A 19,880-nucleotide genomic window follows, 5' to 3' on the forward strand; every position below is an offset into this window, starting at 1 on the left:
TCTGGTTCAGTCTCACTGTTCCAGCTGCAGCAGATCAAAAGACCAAATAGCTAAAAGATAAAGTTAGCAACTAGTTGGTGGATGTAGGTAATGGAGCATTTAGCTGTTAAAGAGCCAGATATTTCCAGTCAGTGTTGGTGGAGAGCAACACAAACACTGCTAATGAATGCTAATGTTGCTCTGGATGTGTAAACAGGCAAAATGTTTGCTCACATGTTTGCTAAATGAACTTAAAGGTGTAAGTGTGAGCCAATGATAGCCAAAAAAGTTAAACATACTGCTGTAAACTGTCTAATGTGTTCAGCAGTGTGTGGAACAGCAAGAGCAAATAGTGCTTCCTCGCACTGTAAAAGTAGCACCTAGTGACCAATCTATTCTTGTTCCCTTCTCTCTGTCGTCCTTTATTCTTTTTCCAGTACCTGAAACCACAATAAGACCCTTTTTCCACATCCTCAATGACTCATTTTCAGGAGAGGCTTGTGGGTGTGTGTCTATCACTGTGCCTCTGAGTGTGTATGTTTGTCGCTGTCATGTGTCCTGCTGGTGCATCATTAGGTATGGCTTTTTATTAGCCTCTGGTGTGCCGGGGATGGGAGGGGGTCAGCATCACTCCGGCAGTAAACTAGCGCAGCCGTCAGCCCTGCACACGGGAACAAACACCCCATTAAACCAAGGCCTTCACATATTACTGTAATAAAAGCTCCTGCTCTCGCCTTTATGGGCTTTTTAATTATGTCTATCCGTCTTCCTGGGCTTGTGAGCAACAGTTCATGATGAGCCCCATTTCACGAATACTCCGCCACTGGTAGAAAGCTGGAGGGGGTGAATTAAAGGGAAGAGCCGAAAATGGCCTGAAGCTAAAATATGACTATTGTTACTGGGACGGTACTTTATGTTTTACCTCACAGCGTGGAGCCAATGGCACTGCTTTACACTATTTCTCTTTGTTTTACATGTATATTAGTATAAAGATGGTAAAAATCTCATGCAGCTCAAGTGAATTACATGGCAGCTCTGTAGTAATGGTGTGTATTAAATTATCTCCCTGAGATTGGGGCAATGGCTGGACTAGCTGCAGGCTCCCTAAAAATTAACCATACAAATCATCCATGCATGAATTCAACATAAAGGCCATTTCAGGGTCATTTCAGACCTTGTACATGTTTGTGTACAGTACTTATTATTCACACTAATGTGTATATAATGGTCGCTCACCGGCCACCCCATCTGCCCCCCCCCATTTTAAATGTTCTATCCACAGCCCTGTACATTTTGCAAACCATATTTAGTGAGGTATTTCTTGCATCATGCCTCAAATAGTCTCTCAACAAACAGTCTGGTATTTAAGCATGCTGATTGATGGAGCAATATACGGTGCCTCATTGTGTACATAGCCTGCATTTTATGACCAGGTCATTTTCTGCAAGGCTGGACACTACAACTTAACCGCTTTTAACCCTAGCACGCAAACACTTGGAGTGCAGTGCAGATGCACCTGAGCAACAGACTGTACAGATTCTACCAAACACAGCCATCTCCTGCAGAGAAATACTGTTAGTTTAACTCTGAAAACAACCCACAAAGGTCAAGTTTGAGGCTTTGAGATGGTTGATTTCAGCCTTTAAAAAAAACTATTAAAAAACAATATTACTTTTGCTTTGTGCAAAATGAGAGAGAAAGAAAAACAAGGCCTGGTTCTAAATGTTTTATTGTCTTCAATCAGGTATAAACAGCGTGTCCAGTTGGCTTGCGTAGCCTGCTGCAAATGACAGCACCCATAAAAACTTGCAACACCACGGCCAGTGCTGCACCCACTCCACACAGCAGGGCTATCGATGGATAAAAAGCTGATGGAGAGGAGGAGGGAGAGCAGAAGACAAACATTATCGGTCCCATTAGTCACAGTATTTAGCATTAGTGATTAAGAAACAGTGAATTTGAATGTATTTTCCAGTTATGCTGTTACATGTGTGAAAAACCACCAGTGCACGTATTACCTGCTTGAATCACTTCATGTGTCTGGAGCAGAGAGACCGGCTCTGGGGGAAGCTCCGACACCTCCATCAGCTCCTCCAGCAGGATGGGGCCCAGAGCAGCCGTCCCCTCCCACTGCAGATCTAGAGGAAGACCTTCCAAGTCCAACAGGGGGGAGGATAGCGGGGAAAAAAAAAAAAAAAAAAAAAAAAAAAGTACTTAGTGCATTTAGTCAGCTGAGTCAACCATTCACGACACGACTGATTGGTTGGACAATTAAAGGGATTAACTCAAAATCAATCCTCCCAAGATGCATAAACAGCATGTGTGCCAACTGAAAGCAAGTAAGCTTGTCTAAACATGGGCGGAACCTCTGCTCATCTATTAGTGTGGGGGTTATTTAATTCACTCTGGGTTGCTAAAAAAAACCCACTTCTAATATAAAAAGGTGAGGTTTGCTAGATTAGGACCATGCAGGTCAGTTTGGCCTGATCACGTAAAAGTAAATTTTTTGTGATAGTCTTAATAACCGTAATGTAAGGGCTCCATAGGGATGGTATCAAACCCCCCTCCGGCATGGGTTAGCATCAAATGTTGAGGATTCATGTTGTGTGTAATGTGATGTTGCTTCTGTAAACTGTACCAGCATCTGCTGCCAGGCTTCTTTTCCATCTCCGCTCACTGCAGCTGGTTTCACAGCAGCTACACACCTTATTGTCTCCACCTGATGCCACCCATCTGTCCAGAGCCAAAAAATGTATTCGGTTATAGAGAGAGAGAGAGAGAGAGAGAGAGAGAGAGAGAGAGGCTGAGCAAAGCTTTTCATAGCATTAAAGTCATGGTGATGCAGGAGGAAAAAAAACAAAAACACCCATCCATTTGTAGGAACTAACCTGTTCGCCTCAGTCAGGAATGAACACGCTTTGCGTTGCGAGTCGACAGGAACAGAGACCGTTGTTGCTTTCAGATGGCACGTGATGTAGAGCTATAAAGTTACATGCAGTATTAAACATGGATTACCACAATGCAAAATATTGCACAGGCTACATCTCTACAAATTTACATCAAGTTCCCCATATGCTAGCTTCACTAAACAAACACACACTACCTTAAAATTACTGGATTCAAATATTTCAATTTCTATCTGAAACCTTACACATGCTAACATTGACTGTTGACTGTACTCAACAGGAACCCGACCAGTCTTACTGGAAGATGTAAATATTTCTGAGAGGGAATCTAAGCTCAGTTATTTCACTTTGCATCCCATTACAGTCCATGATGTACTGCTGAAACTATAGTGCATGATTATGTAAAACTTATATGTACATATATATGAGGCTTTTGTATTGTGCAATAACTACGTTTTGCACCGTAATCTTAAAAAGGCAATTAAAGGCACTGATGGATTTTTAAAGCAGTGATTTGCATTTAGAATTTATTTGGCTAAGACTCATCCAAAGCTCTAATGTACAGATGCACAAAAGGTTTTCTGAGTTGACACTGGTTTATATTAAACGGCACAGCTCCATTTTGGCTTATTCAGTCCATCATAGTTACCAAGCTTAATGTTACCTAAGACTGCGTTCATTCCCTCAGTTGGAAAGTATTTGAACTCCTAAGCCTCCGAGGACAGTATTGCCATCAAACAACACTTAGAAATGTATATATGATGTGCCAACTTAGCACGTAAGAGACTAACAGAACACCAGAGAAAGAAAAAAAAAAAAAAAGGTTAAAGAAACACCTTGACTACTGCAAAACACACCAGATGGCTGAAATAGAAAATCTGCCTAAAAAGTCAAATGTCTGTACATGATCAGTAGTTTTATAAAAGTGTATAAAAACACATCTCACACTCTCTGTACTTACTGAATTCCTGTGATCTTGGTTGAACCTGAAGGCTTTCAGCAGGAAATGAAGTTTATCCTCTTGGCTCCTCTGCATGAAGTAAGACTTGGCTCCTGTCAGCTTAGCATCAGTTAAACACCTTATATGGCAAAACACAGGCACTGGGATCATATTCATAAACACATTCCATCTCTTTGCAGGACAATCAACGCTTGATATGTATTTTTCAAACATAACTCTTGATTATTATGACCAGCTGACTCTTTTAGACAAACACATCCACTTGACTGTTTATATGCAGTGTCGGTTTGCGGCCTGTTCAAGTACACTAATCCACAGCTTCTCACCCATGGTTACTGATGAAGGGGTATCTGGGTTGGGAACTGGGGTCGGGGCTCGCAGTGGCCACACAGCTGTCCACATAGACCCTCAGTGGAACGTGGTGACCCTGGAGGACCGCCGCCTCAATGTGCATCACGTCACTCAGGAAGTAAACACTGGAAGGCCTCTGCGACTGCCAGTCCTCTAATTAAATACAGAAGGGAAAAAATATAAGTGGAAAAGTAATGCCGGGGCCATCAATCTGATTAGATGATGCCCATGGGGGGGAAGAGAGGGTCAGCGCAGCAGCAGGGAATAGAATATAGGTACAGAAACAACAAGAGAAAAGGACTTTAAAGAAGGCAATAAATGGATTACATCATCATTAACCTGGGTAAGAAAGGCAGATGAGGGTCTGTGCTTGCAAAAACTCGTTTAAAACTTCCATCATTTCCTTCATAACTTCATACAGTCCATGCAAGTAAATCACAGGAGATGCGGTGAGCTTCTGCAAGGCTGACTTTTCAAGATGAGCAATTTGGTGCAGTCACCGTCTTGCCGTGTGTAGCTTGGAATTAATTAGAAGACATAATCAGCTGTTTATTGATCTCTTTATTGTGCAAGTGACCCTGCTGGGTCAGCTGCAGCCTGCAAGGCATGTAATTTCAGCTCATCACCATGCATCAAAAGTTTCACTCCTGTTTATCAAGTCGCTGTTTAGCATCTTTAACAGTCACGGCAAAGTCTGTGAGGCCTCGAGTGATTGCAATTACGCCCTTCGCTGGGGAAATTAGTCAAACCGCCTGCCGCAAATCAAAGTTTGTGTTTTTTTTTTTTTTTTTATGTGTCCCCCACCTGTCATGAGACGTAGGGAGAAGTGCAGCTGCTGCTCTGCTAGCATGTCTGAGGCGAACTGCTTCCAGGTAGGCCTCACGGCGTCGCTGCTCACATAATGCCTCCTGCGAGGACAATTATAGGAAGGACGGGCATTTCACTGGAGAGGGGCTCGTTGAGGGAGAAGAATATGCAATTCATCGCAAAGAAAGGCAAGAGTAGAGAGAGGATGACATTATAGAGAGGTAAACATTAACAGGGTCTCTGCAGGGTTGCAGACCTTTACCTTTGATAGTGGCATTCAATTACCACCTCAGCTTGGTTGGTCTTGAAAATGAAGGTGTTGGCAATGGGTGTTGGAGAGTACATCAGGGAGAAGGCGTATATGAGGGCGTCTTCGGTCATCTAAAGAGAGCACACAGCAGTTACAGAGAACACTGAAAAAAAATTGCTGGACATGAGGCAGAAAGCCGCGCACCGTCATTGTGCTGCCGCAGCCCTGTAACTTTGTCTGGAAGTGCAGGATGTGGTCAGCGGCGTCTAGCGCAGCGCAGCCTCCTAAGGTCAGATCACTGGGACGGATCAACTGACCGTTTCCTAAGAACAAAGAGGAAAAGGCACAGCTTAAATCAAGACCATTACCCCAGGCCATTTCTTTTCCTGGTCCAGTCAATAACACTCACGGCAAGTGCAGGTTCAACTACAGGACAAATAAAAAGGTTTCTTAATGCGACGCTGTAGAGTCAGTATTTGAGTACCAAGAATGCCCCTTCTCGGAGTGAAGAAATAAGAGGAAACAGTATTGATCGCCGAGTCCATAGTCTGTGCCATTTGCAGTAATAAGCACTGAGTGTCCCATCTTCACCGTTCCATTCAATTTTCCAATTCGGGCCTCTAACCTGGCCCTGTCTTTTTCTGACATCAGAGCAGAAGGCATGTTAAATGGACCCGTGCTGGTTCCACACAAAAAACACACACACACACACACTTGATCTATTCAAACAAGTAACTGGCAGCCATTACCTAGGAAGTTCTGCTTGACCTCTACGGTGACTTCTCCTTCACCGCAGCGCACTGCCACGCTGTCAGCTGGCACAGGCACCTGCTGCTCTATCTTCACCAGCACCTACAAAATCAATCACACTTATTTACACTGAAATTATTTGGTGCACAGATTGATGAGACTGTGTAGAAGTAATAGATTAAAAAAAAAAGAAGGTTTTGAAGTACTTTGGATTCCTGCTTGACAGGAGGGTTCAGATCTGGGCCTTTTAACAACTCTGGAGCAAGGACAGTTTCCCTCAGCTCCAGCTGCTCTGAGGTCAGCTTTCTGGCCTCTGATCTCTCAGGGTTTTGAAAAGTTTGCATGTGCTCCATGAGAGGCCGGGCCGGTTTCTGCTTGCTGACAGCTGGGCTCCTGAGCTGGTAGCTCCTGAGCCGGTAGCTGACAGGAAAGCGGTGCGCATCACCTTGTCCTGTCCGGTTTGACTGATGGTCTGTGGTCTGCGGTGATCTCGGCAGCTGTAAGATCGCTGTCGCTTCCTCTTGTGGGATTTGTTTCAGAGTCTCATTGGTGCTGAAGTTAAACCAGTTTTGTGAGGCTACACGAAGATTCCCACATGAGAAGAGAAGCACAGATCCTAACAAAACTGCTTCTCTGAGCCCCATCACAACCTCTCACACAAAACCCTGAGTTTTTGGTGCGTTCAGGGGGAACTGCTGCTATGATCCTTTGACCAAAACTCAGGAATGGGAACTTGGCATTGGCTCCACCTTCTCCTAATGACTTGATTGGAGTCAAGCCTGAAGGATTCAATCTTTCAACCTTCTCACTAAACAAAATTGCAGAGTAGATGACGGCTGTTTGGCTGCTGTTACAGTCTCTCAACTCGGCAAAGACTCATGTCATAAAGAAATTCATTTAATTTAAATAACCATGTCTACATTTCTTGTGTGGAAAACTATGGAAAAAGCAAAAAATGAATTCTTTAAATGTTTTTGAGGCAGACAATGCCGTCTGCCAAATCTCCACTTGTCACGATGCTAATGCACAAAGACATTTATAAACAGAAACCTGCCCGACCCTAACAGTGAGTGGCTTTCACTGCCCTCATGAGGCAAATCAATCAACACCCTCAGGGGTTTTTTTTTTTTTTTTTGTGCTGCGTGGACTTGAGTGTCGAGGCGATGCGGTCAACAGTCTGCAGAGCTCAGCAGAGTCACTCATAAAACTGAGATTTATGACCATCTTCTGTGAGACTTCACAAATGTCACCACCTCCAAATGTATGTGTGCGTGCATGCGTGCGTGTGTGCGTGTGTGCGTGTGTGCGTGTGTGACATGTTACAGGAAGCAAGGGGCGTGTCTTGAGCCTATGGGTTGAGATGCTCTGTTTTTCTTTCACTTGACCTGGTATAAATCTTGCACTGGTGAGTATTCAGTAACGCCAGGTCTGTTTAACCTCTTAATCTCTTTATTTTCCCACACTAAAACTCCACTTAAGTTTTTTTTTTACACATAGAAATAAAGTTGTCTATTCTGCACTGCACTCTTTAAATATTCAAAATGTGCTTATTTTACCACTGAAATCACAGTATATGATGCTTTTGGGTGAAATGCACCAGATTGTCACGCAACAGTTTTGTGTACTTTTCAAAATTCAGCCTGATATAATTACTTTTTTTTTTTTAAACTCTTGGATCTCCACTCGAATTAAAAGCTGGTGTTTTACCTTATTTTTCTTGCTGTCAACAAATGAAAAGAGCAAAGCCAACTGTGCAGAACATAAATACATCCATGCAGTACAAACTAGATACAAGAATTCAATCACTTCTTTCCAACTTGTCTGTTGAACTCAGCTCCAAGCCCTGAATACTGTTTTATTCCTATAAAAATTGAGTTACTTTAATAGGAAGTAATAGTGCATTTGCTAGGCACTATTTTCTCTGGCAGATTAGTACACGTCTGAGTATTTCCAGCAGGAGAATGGTGTATGTGGGACTGACTCAAAATAAACTACAGTGCCTGTGTTGATGGTAATGAAGGAACATGACACCCAGTGGAGCTGTATGACACATACACAGTATCATGATTTGGATACACAGAGCTTTTCATGGAATCTGTTGACAATAAGGAAAATATAAAATATTGGCAGGTTTATTCTTTAAAATGAAGATGAATAAAATAAATAAAAGAAAGCCATTATGGGAATACTTTATGTAAAACTCTCTGATTAAATTTAATATGGAGAAATGGTGACTTTGCTCTTCGTTTCAATTATTCTTTCTTTTAAGTTTCTTTTAATGATATTACCATCCATTAGTCATTGTACAGGCATATACCCTAAAAACAATAAAAAATCAATGTTTCTCATCATTTACAGCCGTACTTGTTTGAACTTTTTTCCAGTAAGAACATATGGATAAAAACAATAATGAGATTTCATTGAAAGAAACTCCTGTTCTAAACTCTAAATGGGTTTTTTAAAGTCACTTCCCCTTGATTCAGACACACTAATCTGGGTTGACCTACAGGAATACATTACAGCTCTTCCTCTCTGTCAGGATCTCCCTGCAGACTCCCCAACAGAGAGGCTGCTATTGTCAGGAACTGGCTTTTATCTTCTGCTGATCAGCTGCAAAACAAAGAGAGGAGGTGTGTGTATATGTGTGTGTGTTAGTTCAGAGGGCTGGAGTGAAATCAGTCAATCCCTGCCAGTTAGGCCCCCCTCTGCTGCTGATCTCTAACTTGGTTAGTGGCCTCTAATTTGGCCCCCAGAGGGCCCTAATGCGGCCCCAATGGGGGTTTCTGAAAGGGGCCTGGCAGCTTCTACCTCTGCTCCCTCCCTCACACACACATACACACACACACACTGCTGCCACTCCCATCAGCTTCTGTTTCCAATAATCCAGGGATAGGAGGATGCAGGTAAATACACAGATCCTCTATTTAAACAATAAACACACACACATCCTCACACACACACACATCCCACATCCACCAGATGGAAAATTGACAACCAGGATGGGCACACCGACGACACAGATGCTCAGTGACAGCAACACACACACAAATACACACACACACACGTCCCTCATCAGGTTTTGCTGACAGCACAAAGTCACGGGGAAAAAAAGCTCCATTTGGCCCTCACCGCACTGCACCATACGGATTACAGTTATGGAGGCTCATTAAAAACATGTAGTGGGAGATGGATTAGTTATAGCCTGCTGTTGTGGTGGGCGAGCAGCGTTCGAGATCAGTGGATTTCTATGCGTTTTGTCAGCGTTCACACAGCACTGAATAGATTTGCGTGGGACAGGGAGATATTTCTGAGGGAAATTTTGCCTTCCAACATGTACTGGCATGTGTTTTTAGAAGCTGGCATCAGTTGTGGTGCCACTGCTTAGAACTATCTTGGTATGTTGGCAATTTTTTAAAAGAGAGCAAATGTGTGGATCCGTCAGGAGGGTGAAGTTGAAGATGAAATATGGGTTAGCAAAACGAGTGAGGCAGGAGAATAATAAGTGTCAAAGCGAGAAGAGAAAGTGAGAAGGTCTTAAAGAAGGAGCAAGTCATGTGGGGGGAGGGAAGGGAAAGTGCAAACAAAGGAGGGGAAGAAGAAAAATATGGTTGGGGTCAGTGAACCTCCGGGTGAGGGATAACAGACAGCAGCCCGGCTGGTTGCTCGGCCCGTCCCGGTGGGAGCAACATGAAATAACAGCACGCCGTGGCTCTGATTCACGGCCCATCAGCAGCCATTTCCAACACATTTCTGTTTTCGCACACTCGCGGGGACACGGACACACACACCCAGGAACATGCAGTAACACACACACAAGCACAGGGACTGGCTCACATACAAAGGAAACTCACACACACACACACACACACACACACACACACACACACACACACACACTCATGCAGAGAGGTAATGGACTGTTATTAAAGACATGCATCACACCACGTCACCTACTGACCACACACAAAGCCACACACACACACACACATCTGCACATTGCTCACACAGAAACACCGATGGGATAATGATCCCCCGGCAATAACAGCTGTATCATTCAGCGAAAAGCCACAGTGGCATGGCGAGTGTGACGGTGACACACTCCTACTCTGGAGTTTTGACATGAGCTAGAAGCTCTCCCAGGCTGCTCCTGCTCCGCACACGGCTGACCTCATTTTTTATCACTACATCCATGACATTTCTCATGAAGGGATCGTTGTCTCGCTCAATAGCCTGCGAGTGGCCTTTGTCACGGTATAAAGGTCTTCAGCACCGGTTGATTGACAGGTGTCATAGAGGGACAATGCAGCGGCAGGAGAATCAGGAGCTGACCTTTAGCCTTCTACTCCGCCCTACATCCTGGGCTCCGAAGTTTCTCTTGAGGGATCTACTTTTCATTTTCCCTGCTATGTGATCTGATCTCTTTCCTGTAGTAGAGCTGATGATATTTAGCTGTTTATTGGTTGTGTACCTTCTTAAATTTAATTTGATTGGGCAATTAGGAAGCACTTAGATGATGAATCATAAAAGTAAACAGTTTAAATCTGACCATCTATTATCACATGACCAGAATATCACAATTAAGTTTAACCTTGTGTGGTGAGGTGACAAATTAAAAGAGACATAGGTGCACCAAAATATTTTAATGGTTTATCTTAGTGGCAGAACTAAATATAGACATTTAGTATCAGTATGTGTCGCTGTGCATGTGTGTAAGTGTGTGGTGTAGAGGAATGTGGAGGAGCAAGGTGTAAAGGTGTAATTTTCTAGCCATGGTGCAAAATCAGAGTACAAAGAGTGTGTCTTTACATCATCTTTAAAGCCCCCCCCCACTCAGAAATGTGTTATGATTATTGTTACTTCTTGCTTCACTGTGCATAATTACATTTGTGCAGAGTTTGACGCTAGGAGGCTGTTTTCACACTCATCTGCTGAGTTTCTCTGTGCTCACCTTAAATCTCAGTTTGACATGCGTAAACATTGAGGAGGATTTTGTGACATCACAGCTTATCTGGAGGCCAGTCGTGGTCCGATATGCAGCTAACACAAGTGCGTTGTAGAAACCTGGAACCTCCCGTGCACATACAGGAAGAATTGACCTTTCAGAAAGATAGGAGATGTCTTGTGTCCAGTAGGTAAACTTTTACATATTCATAGACTCTGGATTTTTCAAAGAGGGAGAATTTTTTCTAAATTTTTTATGTGCCTTTAAAAAAGGTGGATGTTTAATATTCAGCATTCAGGATGATACACCTGACTCCTGACCACAACATGAACACTTTAAAGGAGCTATTTGTATGTTTTGCTATCGCTACATAGCTGAAAGTAGCATTAATAGCTGTTTACTTACCAGTCTAGAAGAAACAGTGAATATCAAACTTCATTCTTTTAATCGCCAAGAGCTATCTCCAGCGTTGCAACACATCGCTAGTGTTGACTCTTGTTTTTCTTCTATTTCTATCTTCTTTTCTTCTATGTGGAAGTGGAGCTTTGGAGCTATGAGGAGGCAACTGCACAACACAGTACTAGTTATGTAGCTGTAGAAAACTATGAGCGTTTAGCATGCTGAACATTAGAATCATAACATCATAGATTTTCACATGGATTTCCACGCAGTGTAATCCAGGTTTCTATGGGTGTTTTTACACACTTTTGAAATTCAACATGTTTTTGATGTTAAATGCTTTTTTGCAAACCAGTGAATCTGACTACACTTAACGAAGGAGTGAGCCTAGTCAGATTTTTGGTGGAATTTTCCTTTAAAATATCCAGTTTGACATCCTAAAGCCTTTTCAGAGGGGAATCTGAAGTGTTACACATTTGCATAATGTGCAGCATCTTTGCACATGTCAACTTCTTCCGGATGGAGTTTCCCAATCACCTCAGATTGCCTGTTTGTTAATTATGCTTCTTCCATATGACCTTTGGGCTCCTCTCTTTCAAATGGGGGAGATGACAGAAAACAAATGATCTGAGCACATTAACATACCATATGGTGGATGCTTTTAACCAAAGTGCTTCACAGTGCCACATGAACGTGGGTGGCCCCACTGGGAATCAAACGGTGTTACTTCCGTGCTCCACTTGTGACCTCACTGACACAGTTTTATTCCAAAGTTTATATCCTCACAATGTGTTTTAAATGATGAGGCTCCCATTGTAGAAAAGGACATAAATGGTGTGTTTGTGTGAATGAGGGTGACGTGAAAACCTGTCTTCCTTATGTGGGCATATAATATGTTGCAGACACACACACACACACACACACACACACACATAAAAGTCTTACAGCCCCCTCTTCTCTCTCTCTCTCCCGAATCTTTCTCAGTTATGCTGCAATTCAAGCCTTTTGTTTAATAAACAATTTGTCAGTGATGTATCGAACACCAGCTCTAATTTGATTGTCTGTGAAATGTGTATGGAGGTGGCTGCCTGCTCTCCCTCTCTCTGGCTCTCTGTCTGCAGAACCAACAGTGATATTCTACCCTTTCTCTCCCCTGCAGGTGTGTGTGTGTCTGTGTGTGTGTGTGTGTGTGTGTGTGTGTGTGTGTTGTTTGTGCCGGCCGTGGGGATGCGTGTGTGTCCGCGTGCATTTGTGTGTCTGTGTGTGCAGGGATGAGGATGGAAGAGCAATCCTTAAGGGTTTGCAATTACATCTAAACGGCATAATCGGACATGATGGATGGCTGTTGCCTTTTCCACAATGTCTAGACCTCAGCTCCACCAGCACAACAAGGTTATAGAGAGAGTGGGAAATGATGAAAGATTTAATAGTTTTGTTCTGCTTCAGTCCAATCAGAGTCACTTTTCCCCGCTGAAGTCCCCCTCTGGTGACCTCAGCAACATTTGGACATTTTCATCACAGACAAATCAACTAGTTTTCTGGGCAAAATGGGCTGAATAACTTATTTGTGCCATTTCACAGCAAATGGAGAGAGGTTTCGGTGAAATTGAATATCTTGTTTTTCATCGTTCTGCAGTTTAATCCTCTTTATTTCTTGTAGATAGGAAATAGCGCAAGAAAATAAAATATTTACCTGATTAATTCGGCCATCAGAAGCTTGAAAAGGGCAATTCTGGGCTAAAATAACCCTTTGCATATGTTACTGTAAATTCTTGAATTAGTTTTCGTCAATAGGTGGCACTGTGGGACCAAAAGTTCACCACACAGCACCTGCTTGAGGCTTCAGCAGCTTAGATAAGAGCAAACCACAAGTACAACCTGGTAAGTACAGGGTGGCAGGTACAACGAGGTGTGTTGTTCTGGTTCTTGAAGCTTGGCTCTTTCTTATCCCTGCTCAGTCCACTTCAGCACAGAGCCAGAGGAGACAAAATGACATGGTTTATTTCAACCACAACAGCGTTGCAAATGAAGGCCTGAAGACGCCAAAGGGATCAATTTAGGATCTGAGGTAAGATGTTAAATGGACAGAATAATTGGGAGCTTTCGCTTTGGCAATTTCTCACAAGGTTCTTGCAATTATCATGGACAATTGCATCCTTTGACTGGCCAGGTGATTTAATTGAAACGAGAGCAGCTACAATATAAGATTGCAGTTTGCATGGAAACTATTAATCAGGGAGAGTTTAGCTGCTAAAAGCTAGTGACTGTATGGTGGATGCACACGCAGAACTTGTCTGTGCTGTCAACAAGCTGAGTGGTAAATAAAAAAGGAGAGGTAGCTTCGTCAGCTGTACCTCGTAATTACCCAGATGGGCCGTGTGTGTGGCAAAAAGTGAAAAACTGCGGTCGGGAAAGCAGCTGGTATATGTGAAGAGAAGACGGGAGGTTGTCAAGACACGGAGAACAGACATCTTTCTCACAGAGGTGTCGATGAATGAGGTCAGTCAGGAGCTGTCGCCACTCTCATTGTCACCAACGAAGAAGACAGGAAGGAGAGATCTTTCGGAGATGCAACAACCACGCTCCTCCTTGCTTCCTGTCAAATGAATCTTTGATTGTGCTTGTTCATCTTGGCACCGTGACATCACCAAGCTGGCTTTCCCACAAGAGCCTCATTACCCACAATCCCAGAGGTTGACAAAGATGTTGTCATCACCTGAAACGCCGCCATTTCTCTCTCGCTCTCTCCCTCTCCTTTCTCCTTTCTCCTCCCTGTCTTTCTGCTTCGTTGATCAGGCAGGCGAAGCTGTCGCTCGGGAGCGTCACACAGATGTTCAGTAAGGAAACAACTCAAAAATAGACATGATCCCTGGTAGAAATACACATTTCATGTCCTGGGTGAGGCGGTTGTTATTGTCACTGCTGATGCATGAAACAGAGAGAAGAGAAGGGAAGAGAAGAGAAGAGAAGAGAAGGATGCAGATCTCACCAGAGTCCGATTCTCATTCTCCGATCAACAGGCCTCTCGTGCAGCTGAGCCCACCTTGCATGACTTGAAATGTGCTCGATCCTTTGAACCTGTTATGTCTGCTTCCTACCTGCAGGCCGTCCACTTTTTATCCACCGTCCTTTGAACGGATCAACATATTTCCAGTCACGACTGTCTTTCCGCTTCATTTAAGAGATGAGAAAGACTTGCGTGAGGCAGTGCGTGGACGGAAGAAAAGCAGAACTCGTCGCTTCATCAGATCGTTGGTTCATTTCTGCTGCACAACAAAGGCTCTGCAATGACGGAGGCGTGCTCAGGCCACCGTCGTGAACACGTGCAAAAGTCCCTTCCCCTGCTGTCTGACCAGGTCCGCCCTGATGTTCCTCATAGCAGCTTCCCCTCTGCAGCCTCTGCAGCCCGACCATTAAAATGCAAACACCCACGCCAATATGATCATTGAAAACGCGGCAGAAACAAACGACTTTGTGAAATCGCTGCCGGCAGAGGAATCACTCTTGCCCTAATGTCGGCAGCTTGCAGCTCTGACAGCAAAAAACAGAGCAGGGAAGAAAAGTAGTTTCACCCCCCTCGACTCTCCCTGTGATATTCTGAGAGATATTTACCTTGTAAAGATCTTGACATTTCGCTGTGCGCTCTAATAACATCCTGAAATATGAATAAGAGTGCAGAGAGTGGAGAGGAGCCCTGCAGAGCTTTTGTTAACAGGTATTGATTGATGCCGAGGTGGAAGGAAGGAAGGAAGGAGCGGGGGCCACATGACGGCCACGGGGAGCCACTCTTTACTGATCATCTGTTAACCTTGTCAAAAGATCTCACCCGCTACCTCTCACAGGCCTGGGAGCGTTCTTGGTGGTCATCACAGAGTCTGTGATTTCCTTATCAAAGCAAAAGCGTAATTCACGTCAGGCCGGAGCTGTCAGACAGCTGGGTCGATATTCGGCTGCAACAACAGCAGCAACAGCAGCAACAGTGACGTTACTGCTGTGAGACAGGAGCAACTAACTGAAATACTGACTATCTAACTTTGAAGAAGAAGCTGATGGCTCTCTCATCTGCACAGGTCAACCGCTGTGAGCAGTTTGAACTGCTTCCTGAAACAGCATGGGACTCATTACTGCAGGAAAATAAATAAAAAAGTGATTTCTTACGCTTATGTAAGAACTTTTGTATCGACACGATGCGACTTGTTTTTGCAATTATCCCCCAGCCGTTTTATGTTGTGGTGATTTGACATACACTTTGATTATAGGTTTTTACTGCACATCTGTCTTCAAAGAGAACCGAATGGCCTTGTTACGGAGCAACATTTTGAAGTGACTTGAGCTAAATTGGTTTTGAATTGAGTTTATCTGAGAGGCAGATGCCGTCCAACCAGGCTGCAGTTTCTGATGGCATCAAGGGGTCAAACCAGGAAGTGCAGACCTTTGTTTGACAATGAAATTTTTTTACCACTGTCCTTATATATTACATGATATTGATTATATTCAGAACAGTTATGGATTGACTTCCCATAATGGTCATGGATTGAAAATAGATTTTCATACTTTTTAGTTCTGTTTGAGGCAAGTTTGGACCTATTTTGACAGTTTCTCAGGTTTGTGCTCACAGGCTCTATAAACTTTCCACTGTGTATTCAGTTCCATTAAACTTAACAGAGGTTCATCCTCTGCATTTACCAAATGTCATGGCAAACCATCCAACAAATGTTGAGACACTTCAGTCTGGACCAATAAACTGGTGGGCTGGTCAAGGTTAGCCACGTTGCTGGCATGGATAACAAATAAAAAACAGTCCCTCATGACTTATGTAAAAGGCTTGACAACAGAGAACTGAACGAACAAACAAGTAAAATATCATTTACAGGCAGAAACAAAATGTTCACACTTTTAAGCTTTGAAACTGAATTTCCAGGTACAAAGTTGAATGCACAAGACATTACTCGATATGGTATTTGGCATCTTGCTCAAGGGCACTTCATCAGAACAAATCCCTGCTGAGGTGAGTGCAGGGCTTGAACAAGACACATTACAGTCCAAGTGTAAGACTTGATCTTGCTGTGATCAAGAAGAACCGCAGGGAATTCCAAATGAGCGCATACATTATTGCGTTTTATTCAAAACCTCCAGGAGCTCGAGATGAGTGCATACATTATTTTATTTTATTTTAATGACATGTAATTTGTTGCACATAGTAGCTCCGGTTAATTTTGCCTTCCGTGATACAAAAAAAAAAGCAGTTTAAGGTAATTACAAGAGATTGTTTTAAATGGAAGATAAATGGCTTACTGCAGGCTGCAGCTGAATCAATACTTGACTACAGTCTGAAGCAGTGCTGCATCATTTGCTGAAATTACCACCATTGATTGGTTGCTATCAGTCATTTTTAATTTAATTTTAAAAGACTGTAAGTAAGGGTAAAAAAAAAAAAACTGACTGAATATATATATAAATACTGAATATATTGGTGTTCTTCAGAGGGATATCGAAGAGGTGCGACAGAAAAACAAAGCAAATATCCTCCCTGAAGCAGCGCTGAATAAACCCGAGTAATGACCGAGCTTCAGTTTAGTTTTATTCACTGTAATGTAATGACAATAGTGTTTGTTTTTTGTGTGTTTTCTTTGAAGTCTGTACTGCAGTCAATTGTGTCAAAAAAAAAAAACTGCCTTAATTAACAGACGAGTTCGCTCAACTCAACAATTTCTGCATAGCTCACAGGGCTAAAAACTGTGAGAGTGGGACGGTCGGGTATGAGGTCAAACACTCAAGTCAAATGCTGTGCTAATGAGCGTGAATCATACCATTGACCACCCACACGCTGTTGACTCTCAAGCACCTATTGATTTTTTTGGCTCGGACAAGCTGTTCCTCCTCTGCCCACTCGACGACCTTCCATACTCATCTCTTTCTTGATCCTCCTCTTATCTTTTAATGTTCTCACTGACCTTTTATGCCTCTTTTTCAACTCTAAACTTTCTCAAACATGACAGGTCTTTGACTTCGTGACTTCTGCTCTCTTTTAAGGCGTGACTGCGCGGAGTTAGAGAGGATATCTGACAAGGAAGAAAAAAAAAAAGCTGCTGATTCAGTCCAGCAATGTGTTCATTGTCAATCTGGGATCACCTGGAGGGCAGCTGGTCTTACCACGGTACTGCTGAGGTAATCAAGCAAGACTCTCACTGCTCCACTGGAGCTCCAGTGACACTTTGACCTCTAAAGAAATGCATGTTTGTGGAGTGGATGGGCACATGCAGTACCAAAAAGCCTACAAAGGGCAGGCTAACTTTAATGAGCATGCCGTGAGGTAAAACTATACAGCCAGAGCCTCAGGCAGTAGCATGGCATGGTGTGTTGGACAGGTCTGGATGCACCTGTGAGGACCTGGCTTCAGTCAAATATGCCTTATCTAATTATGATTAGAGCTTTTCTTTCATTTTTTTGGCCATTTGTTATTTCCCTTGGCTAAATTGCTACAAATATAGAGATAAAAAGAGTCAACAGGGTTAGGAACATGACTCTGGATAAATGCTAATGTTGCTCCATGTCTGCCACATGTGTAAGTTATTAATTTTATGTGTAAACTTAAGAAGGAGCAGGCTTGATGTGGTGATTTATTTATCTACTTTGTCACTGCATATGCTATCATTTAATTCAATGTAAAGTTCAGTGTTTTTTATTTCAGCCGTGTGTCTTACATGTACAACTTTATTAAAGAGTTCCACACTGGCCAAGGTCATCTCCTACACATTATATACTGTACATTCAATATATTTTCAATATAAGTACTTTTAAAGTTTCTAGCATATAACTTTGTCAACTCACCTATATAACATTATTACCTGTCACTGGGCCTGGTGGAGGTGTGTGTGTGTGTGTGTGTGTGTGTGTGTGTGTGTGTGTGTGTGTGTGTGTGTGTGTGTGTGTGTGTTTATGTGTGTGTAGGTCGGGTGTTGCTGTGACAGCCTGATTTACAGGCCATTGGTGTGTTTAATGGAGCCGATGAAGCAATGATCGCTCATCCAATCCTTTCTCGCCTTCCACCTTTTCTGCCTGGGCCTGATACCACCAGCCATCTCTTAAGACACACACACACACGCGTGCACACACACACACACACACACACTCGACATCTATGTGATGCAAGAAGGTGGTCACACATACACCCCAAAGTCTACCCACACACAAATCCTGCTTTATAGGGGATAATCCAATGACAGCCAATTTGCTGGAGGGATATACTTTTTTTATTTCATTCTTTATTTATCCATCGCTTGTGCTTTTACAAGGCAATTTGTTAGGTGGCCAGCTGGAGGAGGGAAGTATTAACCTATACTTCCATTACTATGCCCCCCCCCCCCCCGCCTTCCTCCTCCTCCTACTCTCCCCTATCCCCTCGCCCGCTCATCCTTTTAAGATTAAGCCGGCCCCCCAAAAAAAGGGGGTCCAGTGTAATCATGAAAGTGTCACATTTCAGCTGAGAGAAGAGGAAACGGTGGCTGCGGGGTCACTCTGAAATTCTCTTCACTCTCACTTCTATTCATTTATTTTTTTCTTTCTCCCTCCCACACTGTCTCCATCTCTTTATTTCCTCTCGCCCTCACTAGCTCCTGTTCCTTCTTTATTTATTTATATCAGTCTGTATCCCTTCTCTTTGCTCTTGTTACTTCTCGTCTTTGTCTTAGTTTTGTCCTCTTTTTCCGTCTTTCCATCTTCACCTCCATTCCTCTCCAGTCTTGTTATACCTCCACCTCCCCTCCCTCTCCCTCTCTCCCTCTCTCTCTCTGTCTCTGACAGTGGTTCAATAAGCAGTGCCTCCAGAGTGGTCTTGCTCAGTCAGTGGCCAATTACCCAGTCACACTGCCTGTCCTCTGGGACAGACAGGATTAGCAGGATCTGTCGTCTGACCAGACACACACCCGCGCACACACATACACACACTCTCACCCTCGGACACCTGTCACTTAGACGTGGACAGACAACCTGTGGGTTCTTTTTTGTCTGTGCTTTTTTTAAAGAAGAAGAAGAAAAAAAAAAGCTCAGGCTCCACCATCTTTTTCTCCAACGGGCAATTTGACAGGCCAGTGAAGAGAGACACAGAGAGGCTGTGGAGAGGAGGAAATGTATGCTGCATCAAATGCATAAAAAGCGCGGTACAAGCTCCACTGGCGCAGGTGGTCAGTGTGCATGTGTGGTGACCAGCGGAGCAACACTGAGGGGATCAGACCTCACCTGGAGCAGCTTTCTGCTTAAGGGCAGCTAGCTCAAGGCAACGTGATGGTCACAGCAGTGCAGCCGGTGAAAGCAGCAACAGGAACCTAATGTCACTCACTTCTACCCCCCCCACACACACACACCAAGGCTCAGCTTCTTCCCTGTTGTAAGCATTTCACTTCTGCACGGCTCCTTTTACGGTGTTGGGATGTCAGCAGCACACACTCATCAACAACAACCAGTTTTGATAAGCTGCTACAAGATGACCAGCAGCGATCGTACGATATTAAAACGCCTCTGCTTCCTGCTCCTTAT

The 19,880-nt window shown here is 43.5% G+C and overlaps 1 protein-coding gene across 1 annotated transcript; it reads right to left on the minus strand.

The window, feature by feature from the left end:
• Window positions 1-1,719: 1,719 nt before the first annotated feature.
• On the minus strand, window positions 1,720-6,648 carry LOC111238730 (zona pellucida sperm-binding protein 3-like). The gene is made up of 11 exons (XM_022768385.1): window positions 6,211-6,648; window positions 6,004-6,106; window positions 5,459-5,577; window positions 5,267-5,385; window positions 5,002-5,105; window positions 4,173-4,350; window positions 3,847-3,964; window positions 2,868-2,959; window positions 2,618-2,712; window positions 1,998-2,135; window positions 1,720-1,847 (listed from the first exon to the last, which is right to left on the minus strand). Exons 1-11 carry the CDS (start codon window positions 6,646-6,648, stop codon window positions 1,720-1,722), a joined length of 1,632 nt encoding a protein of 543 aa, XP_022624106.1.
• Window positions 6,649-19,880: the final 13,232 nt, after the last annotated feature.

Source organism: Seriola dumerili, unplaced genomic scaffold, assembly GCF_002260705.1.
Source record: "Seriola dumerili isolate Sdu_G_001 unplaced genomic scaffold, Sdu_1.0 BDQW01001556.1, whole genome shotgun sequence".
NCBI classification, from domain to species: Eukaryota; Metazoa; Chordata; class Actinopteri; order Carangiformes; family Carangidae; genus Seriola; species Seriola dumerili.

Coding starts and splice junctions, on each gene's coding strand:
- LOC111238730 (XM_022768385.1), bottom strand. CDS start 6,648: ATGGGGCTCAGAGAAGCAGTTTTGTTAGGATCTGTGCTTCTCTTCTCA. Junction 4,351..5,001: donor CTCCCTACGTCTCATGACAG/GTGGGGGACACA, acceptor GTATTTAATTAG/AGGACTGGCAGTCGCAGAGG. Junction 3,965..4,172: donor CCCTTCATCAGTAACCATGG/GTGAGAAGCTGT, acceptor TTGCCATATAAG/GTGTTTAACTGATGCTAAGC.